Genomic DNA, 9,201 nt, shown 5'->3' on the forward strand with positions numbered 1-9,201 from the left:
CAATGAAATGTACAGTCAATTTCAGGTTGCTTGCGAATGCATTTGAACGCGATTGCTTGGACACGCGAGCTGTTTTCTTTCAACCAAGCTCCTTTTAATCCGCTCAAAGTACGAAAATCGATCTAAGTGAAACCAAATGTGAAATTTCACTACTTTACTGGCTAGCACTGTTTATAATAATACAATAAACATCACTAACCTGTTTACAGTGGAAGTGATTATCAGGTTTTCAAGCATTTGAGCAAGTGCGCATCCGCATACAAGAATGAGGTCACTGTTTTGAGGCATACAAAAGTAGCAATACGTCACTCCAACCTATATAATCTCTCTCCTTACTGTTTCTCTTTATTAGTAGTGCCATTATCACGTCGAAGAATCATCTACAATGCTTGTTATCGACGTTCCGAAAGTACACGATTGCATCATCTAACCGTGCAATAGTGCACAAGAGACCAGTTATCCCTGTTCCCATTCATGTAAGGGCGTACCCACTACAGGATAAGTGCAAGGGCTACTAAAACGCTCGACTGAAGTTACAGAGCGTTTAGAATGTGATGCTACGGGTGTTTATAATCGAAACCGCCATATGGCGGTTGTGGCGGTAAGAGGGTTAATAACGCAACTACATTTTTCGCCTTCTTAGATTGCTAGACAAAACATACTGAGGTAGATATTCAACACATTAAAGCATTGCACATAAGCATTCACATGATCACGTTTGAAAATCACATTGTGTGTGCGAATTGTGCAATTGCATTCACAAGCAACCTAAAATTGATTGTATGTTGAGTACACATTTTAGAGCGTACACAATGTATTTTTGTAGTTTAGTGTAGTAAAAGAGATACATTTCTAGTCACTCCATTGAGATCGGGCAGGAGATGTAAAAATGTACTGTCTCTTAGCAACATAATGACAGTTGTTATTTGTACAAGCCACCAAACATGTAAACTTCAACCCTCAGGCTCCCTTCTGTTAGAGCTGTGTCCTGAGGACAAGAAAACTAATTATTGGATGGCTCTCTATAATCAGTCAATCAACCAAATACTTGACTTCATCCTTTTTCAATGTAATCACTTTGTGTAGTCATCCTATACTAGTCAAACGTATCATTTGAAAGAAAAATAAGGTGAAAAGTGATGCTATGATATAGGAGTCCAGAAAAGGCAGAATAACTTTAGTGCACTGATAATGATGAAAACAGTAAACAATCTTGTGGTCATGTGATCCAACTGATTAATTGGATATTTCCCTGTTATTAATCACCCTCAGTAATAACCAATTAACAGTGTTGGGGGTAACACATTACTTATGTAACTTGTTGCATAATAATTATTACTTTTGTGGTAACAAAGTAATATAATGAATATGCTATAAAAACAGGTAATATAACTCAAGTTACTTTACTTACAAATGTAATGTGTTACCTACATAAGTAATGAAGTTACTGTAATGAGTGTAATATTACATAACATCATTACTACAAGTAACGAAGTTACTAATCTCGTTACTAATCCACTAAGTAATGCCTAGCCACAACGAAGTAATGAAGCCTACTGAATGAAGCTTATTCACCAGCTTCTTACTTATAACCAAGATTTGCACATTGTCCAACAACGCAATCATGTCACGTGATAAGGTGGTAGTTTCACACGTGACAGCTTAAGGCTGTGGACACAAAGTAATATAATATGTAATATTATTATAGTTACTTTATTTTATGGGTAATATGTAACTGTAACTAAATAGTTCAGTTGCAAGTAATATGTAACTAGTTACTTTTAAAAAGTAATTGCCCCAACACTGCCAATTGATCATTTGATTAATCACAATTGATTCATAGCCCTACTCCTTGTATTTTGATCTGACACAAATTTTATTATTATCAACAAGTTACAACAAACGCTACTTGGACTGTCTAGTAGTAGTTACATTATACATGGTATTTAAAAATATCAATATTATTAGACAAATTAGTAAGATCATTAATATGTCTAGTAAGACTACAATTAGGCCATACCAAATTAATCATATGTTTCCCGGATTGTTTGCCCTCTAGTAGTGACCCGGCAGGTCGAAAAGTAAATAATGTAAAATGCAACTGACTGTTTTGCTGGAGTTTACATGACTGCTCTATTAGAGTATCCCTATCTTGACAGGTGCAAAAGCTAAAGTCCTTCCGAAATAAAGTGATGGAGCTCCATTTTCTACCCATTGCTACTACACTATTACTGCTTGCACATTATTAAAGAGTCTATAGCCATATTAGCAATTATTTTAAGAGATCTACGTGATTTGCGTTTATTTTGGGTTTGCCAAAACATTGATCTGCTGCATTCATGAAACAAAAGATTAATTTGTCATGGCCTTAGTTCATCACCTATGGTAATGGACAAGCCACACCCACCAACAGTAATTACACATTATAATAATCACCTTATCCTTAGCATGAATGTCTGCTCCTTTGGTGAGTAGGAGCTTAAAAGCTTCCAACTGTGCATATTGTGCGGTGATCAGTAGCAACGTCTTGTTGTACTATAGTAATAGACAATGACATGTAATAAGACATCATGTAGTGACTATAGTGAGACAGATGAGGTCACTATACTGTACCACTTCTATTGTACTGAATACAGTGGATAGTAATGTACCAAAATGAAGGATTAACATAAGGGTATACCTTATATGGTTATTGAGCGCTATAAATTAACTACTACCTCACTAGAGACACAAATACTGAATATCATGAAGGGTGTAGTCATGATCTTGATATTCCAAGGTAGACTAAAAGTTTAGAGTAGGGACAACAAACTAACAAAAAATGTAGTTCAGGACTACTAACCATGGCTGGATGATCATTTATACTACCATGGAAACCCACCCCACTATGTGTGTGTGTACAACATGTAACATAATATACCTCATATTGTGCCATACCGTAGAGTTGGGTTGTTAATCACATTTGTCAATTAAGCACGTACACATATTATTTGTTAAGCGCACAAACATTTCTTGTGATTAACCATATAGCTGATAAGCACACATGGGAAATGCAAGGCTCGACACACGACAAAGCTACATACAGGAAGAAACGCTGGAAAGTGAATGTCGCTTAAGTCTCCTTGAGGTCTCCCTTGAGGTCTTCCTTGAGGTCTCCCTTCACTGTGTATACAGCAAATCAGCCTTCTGGATTACAATATTCTTGTTCATTACGAAGGATGTCACCCAGAAATAGAGCTAAATATCTTACACATTGGCGTGGTGACTGGCACGAACTACTAACTCCTCTATTGCAACACAGTGATTCCATGTAAACACAACATAATTGTTTATTAGGCGTATGCGCCTAACAGATAGTATGATTTCTTACAAAAGGTTTCTCCAAAAATTATAAGCGCATGTGCTTAACAACCCGTCTCTACGGTATCTACAAAAAAAGGAAAAGTATACAAAGTGTGAAACAATTGAAATTGAAGTGGCTTAGTGATGGGTTGTTCATTGTAACTGGCCAAGTTATTGATGCAATTAGCTTGTAACTTCATAATTAGATGGTCGTAAAATAAAGTTGTGTTATTTCACAAGCTACACTGTACTACATCATCTCAAGCTATCAAAACCTTTCAGAATTAATCAAGTAGTACACGCTATCTGAGATTTGGGGTCATCCTATAATAGCTCATTACACATGAGGCTTGTATTTAATTTGTTGTGTGTTCAGTTCCATCTTAAGCGTGAACCCAGCATGTCCATTGTACTATAGCTCTCTATTGCATACCAGCTGCAACAAACATTTCACTATAGAAGCTTTACTCCCCTGGAATAGTTGTTTAAATGAAGTTTCTGTAATGAACAACTTAACAGCAGTCAAATAGTGCACTCAACATGAAGGCCAAATAAGTGACCCATCAATGTCCCATTCCAGACCCTACTTTTTGTGTTAAGTAAGTGTTGTGACTCACACAGCTCAGAGAAACCATATTCCTTAAAGGTATAGTGACTTATTTGATGATATATAATTTACTGGGATTATAATTTTCACCAGAAAATGAAACAAATGGCAATCAAAAATAATTTCCAAACTGAAATTTCTTATACAAAAAATTGTATACATCTGTAATAAACACACTACTCACTCTACACAATACTACACTATAGACAACTATACCAACTACAACTCACCCATGGATCATCATCAGGACCTCTTGTATTCACATCCCACTTTTTGTCCTCCAATAGGTAATGTAGGTCACTTATATTACCATCATTGGCTGCCTTTAGTAGCCGATCCAGTTCCTCCTGTAAAGTATCACCATGGTGACTGATTAGTGAAACCATAACACCTCACATGATCCAATAATACTATAGGATACACCAAAACACATGTCATACAGTGGGTTATTATAGTGTCTGAAATTTCTGCAGCAGGAAATTTAGCAACAGAAGATCATTGCTAAAATTTAAATCTTCCTGTTAGTTAAGATATGTGCAATAAAGCAAGGGGTAGTCACTTCTATACTGCCATGCAGTTGATACACTAGCCATCAAGAATTTTGATTGCCTAAATTTTGTTTTGATTGTTTGATTTCATCTGTAAAAGAGCCTTGATCTCTTGATCAACCGTAAAAGCCTAGTAAATTCTTAGTGTTGCTAAAAGTTCACTTTCAAAAGTGCTTGATCACCACTTTTGTGGATGCCTTGATCACTTGATTCACTGTGCACAAGCCCTTTGATTGAATCTTGATCCCAGCTGTGTTTCAACAGACAATATAAAAGTGACTATCCCTTGAAAAGGCAATGTGGCAACATTTGTAACAATCAACTGTTTCTGTTACTAGCAGAGTAAAAGCAAAAACACCTGTCCAGTGTTGTATATACAACTGTTACATAATTTTTCCCCTGTTGTCTTTCATGTCTGAGTCGTTCCATTGTTTAACTAGCCTGATGGGCTGGGAGAAAGCTTTAATAAAGAGCTGGACCCTTGCTAGCAAGCTAAGCCTGCAGGCAATCATTTTTTCCTTGAGCAAAGATTGTTAGCTCGAGTCACATACACCTTTTCTTATGCACTTTTTGCTTCAACTTTCTTTTACAGTACACAACTTTGGTTGGGCAAATATATCTTTCCAGATAGTTTAATGATGAAGCTTTCAACAGCATGTGACCTTTGCAAAATCATGTTATCATGGCTGCAAAATTCTCGCAAATTTAACAAATGCTAAAAGTAATGTCTTGCAATAAAAACATGCTATATGGTAAATACAACAACCCAACCAATAGGCCACTAGATGGGCCATTACTGTGCGGTATATATTATACTTTGCGTGAAAGGATCAAAGTGATGCCGCGTAGTGTATTGTTCATACAGTACTTATTAGCTGCATAACTGTACTGTATGATTCATACAGAACTGTTATGCACTTAATTGGGCAAACTTGCAAATACTGTGCAGTTATGCGGAGAATTCTTTTTACAGAATGTTATGAAAACAACACACTGTAAATTGCTAAACCAGCCAAAGAGATCCTACCAGTTCGTTCTATGGCTAGAAATATACTATATAAACACTTACTGATCATCTGATCACGAACCTATTTAGACACGACTCCACTAAGACAGCACGATTGATCATGTGCGTAACATTGTAAATCGCTAAAACTAGCCTAACTAATCCTATTAGTTCATTCTACGACTAGAAATAGATTATATAAACACTTACTGATATCCTGAAAATAAAAATCGCAGCGGTTTGAGTACTAGAGAAAATCGCTCCGAACCAGATGACCAGGAAGTACAATATAACACTTAAAGCACCGCCTTGCTTGTGTGTACAAAAAAACAGCACTCGGGGGTGTCTTGAGGCAAATACAGCACTCAGCTTAGCCTCGTGCTGTACTAGCCTCTTGACACGCCCCCTTGTGCTGTATTTTCCATACACACATGTGGTGGTGCTTTAACTATAACATAAAAGCTGCTGAAGTACCCCCTGGACACCAAAATGTCTTGTACTGGAATATTTTGGTGTCTTATGGACACAACAGTTTTAAAGTGTATTCACAAAAACATTATGGTAGTTTTGTGATCACCAAATTTAATCATGTTTGATCACTTGATGTACCCTAAATCAGACCCTTGATCACATTAGATCAAGCACTGCCACTAAACTGATGGAAGTGACTACCACTTGCTTTAACACTAACAGCAAGCACTCAACTAATACCAGTCAATTCTTAGTGTACAATAATGGACTTGTGAGTAGTTAGTTATGTAACTGGGTCCTGAGACATGTAACTGAGGTGGAACCACAAATAATAGACTCACCTACTTAATACATTGTCTATTATCTATGGGGAAGTATGAATAGTGGACCCAGGGACCCACAAAGATCCAGCTTTTTTGGAATTTGATACACTTCACAATATTTTATACTTGTACTAGGTACCTCTGCAAGTAGTCTTGCATGGCCAATCCACTTTTTCCCCATCACAGTGTCTCACATGATGTTTATACCAACTAGAAAATATAAGCGCCTCTGAAAAAATAATATCTGGCAAAATTCTGATTACTAGCTAAGCAAGTTTCAGTCCAGCAGCTTAAAAACCAGACTTCACACCATTTGCACAATGTTTCTAAACTCTAGTAGCTAGGGGACATATGTAATAGACTAGTATGCTCATTGTGCAGCAGGCAGCTGGCCTATAAATGCAGTCACCTTCAGAAGCATATTAAAACTAGCCATTGGGATTGTGAACCTAATAAAATTTACTGATTTTAGCAGAATTCTGTATATCTACTGAAATGGTAAGGTCAAAAACATACGAGAATCTCACTAAAAGTTGGCTTAGGAAACATGGTGTCTGTTTATATAGGCCTACAGAAACTAGAACAAAGCTATTCTAAACTAAGTTACTCAAGCGGCACTTTCTCGAAGCGGCTTTCCTTAATTTTTGTCTTTAAACTGAATGGCCCGCTCAAGGGCAACAACTCTTCATACAATTCCTTTAAAGTACAAAAGTACTCTAATCATGTACAAAATGTTCCAGACCATTTTTTGTGTTTAGACTAATTAGTTTAAGGCGAATTCCCACAGTCTTGGTAACAGGTGAATCCCACAATACATTACGCATAGGGCAAAATGACAAACCGGATTCAGAAACTTAGCTGGGCCCACTTATCTACTGTAGCCACAGTCTTGAAAATAAGGTGGCATATTCCTTATAAGGAATACGCCACCTTATTTTCAAGACTGTGGCTACAAGACCCTTTTTTCTCCCTACCCAATGACAAAGAGAAAAAAGCTGTCTGGCCACACGATACTAGTACTATGCACCTCTGCAAGTAGTCTTGCATGGCCAGTCCAGTTTTCCCTCATCACGATGTTGTTTAAACCAATTAAAATTTATAAGTGCCATATTGAATTTATTTCGTTAATAATCAATATATTAATATTGAAAGGGACACCCCCCAAAACTACGTAAAATGCTTAAAATGGTGTAAAAACACAGTGATTTTCGTAAATTTTTGAAACACAGTGATTTTCGTAAATTTTTGAAAAAATCACTGTGTTTTTACACCATTTTAAGCATTTTACGTAGTTTTGGGGGGTGTCCCTTTCAATATTAATATATTGATTATTAACGAAATAAATTCAATATGGCACTTATAAATTTTAATTGGTTTAAACAACATCGTGATGAGGGAAAACTGGACTGGCCATGCAAGACTACTTGCAGAGGTGCATAGTACTAGTATCGCGTGGCCAGACAGCTTTTTTCTCTTTGTCATTGGGTAGGGAGAAAAAAGGGTCTGGAACAGTTCGAATCCCACACTCATCTTGGCACTCCCCAGATAATTGGGGGTGTTAACCAAAGAAACGTGATGTATTTTCAAATAGTAGCCGCTTGCGTCAATCAATTGCAAGCGCATATTTATAAACCGATCAGCATCTAAAGCTGACTTTGAGGCGATAATAGATTGAATTGATTGTTAGTTCTTTAAGTAACTTTGTTTATTGTTGTGCTGTGACATTCTTGTTACAATGGAGTTTAAGCACATGGGTTGCATGCTTATGACGTAGCCTCGTGAAGTGTCAAGACGATTGTGGGATTCAAACTGTTTCAGACCCTTTTTTCTCCCTACCCAATGACAAAGAGAAAAAAGCGGTCTGGCCATGCGAGCTAGCATAGTACAAGTATAGAATTCCAAAACCTTTGCATTATCACAGAATTGGGCAGAATTTGTTTTTCTGCCCCTTCTTGCTCTGCCCACAGTTTAAACATGATCAAGAGTATACTGACTACAAACAATAGTAACCACAACACTATCTGCCTATTATAATACTCTTGATAATATGGATTACAAGTTATGACCTACTAATGCAGTCTTTAATCATCTGGATTATAGATTAATTCGGCTATTAATCAAAACTTACTTTACTTGGTGACGGCTCCGACATTTCCTTGCTCACCTCCCTCCACCACTTAAGGTATACTAACGATCGCTCGAGTACCCTCGATTTTCAGTTCTAAAGTGTTATGCACGTTCCAGGCACCTTGCTTTAGTCATGTGATGCCCTTTTTGCCATGACAACCTCACGAGATTAACATCGATCATAGATAATAGACTATGCATCGATCAATCAGCTTAGGATGAAGAGGACCTGAGCATATAGTCTGGCCAATCTTAGCTACGTGAGTGTGTGATTGTTTGCAGTGCATGACTGAATTGTTGTCTAAACAATTTTAGTATCATTGGTTGTTGCAGCAAGGCTGTGAACACTGGTAGACCCTCAGCCCATACTACATGAACATGAAATATGATTCTATAAAGTCAATGCTAGGAGCGGATCTGGGATTTCCCAAGAGGGGGCTAAAAATGTGGCAACTGGATATACGGTACTGGTTGATACAACTAGTAGTGCAGTTTGTGTTGTACTGTAACATTGTTTTATTTTTATAGCTTCCTTGCCATGTCTGTATTTGTATGTGTTTTGACATCTTAATGATGGTTTACTCTCTCTGAGAAGCACACTCAGTATGAGGAGCATGCTTTATCTGAGGGGTCTGGGGGCATGCCATCACAGAAAAATTTAACTTTCTGAGATCAAATATAATTGTGTTGTTTGAATCTCATTGAATAAACATTGCGAGCCACTTTAACTTTGGTAACTAGCTTTCATATAAAGACACACCATAGATGATGCAGTAT

General features: G+C 37.1%; 1 protein-coding gene across 1 annotated transcript in view; it reads right to left on the reverse strand.

The window, feature by feature from the left end:
- LOC136262573 (death-associated protein kinase 1-like) overlaps positions 1–8,658 on the reverse strand; it is a 65,233-nt gene extending 56,575 nt beyond the window's left edge. The window contains exons 1-3 of the mRNA XM_066056905.1: positions 8,426–8,658; positions 4,180–4,296; positions 2,437–2,535 (exon numbers count right to left, since the gene is read on the reverse strand). Of these exons, the coding sequence (XP_065912977.1) occupies positions 2,437–2,535; positions 4,180–4,296; positions 8,426–8,449 (240 nt within the window). The 5' untranslated portion in view covers positions 8,450–8,658. The remainder of the gene's footprint in view (positions 1–2,436; positions 2,536–4,179; positions 4,297–8,425) is intronic.
- Between the last annotated feature and the right edge of the window lie 543 nt (positions 8,659–9,201).

Source organism: Dysidea avara, chromosome 7 (assembly GCF_963678975.1).
Source record: "Dysidea avara chromosome 7, odDysAvar1.4, whole genome shotgun sequence".
Classification (NCBI taxonomy): Eukaryota; Metazoa; Porifera; class Demospongiae; order Dictyoceratida; family Dysideidae; genus Dysidea; species Dysidea avara.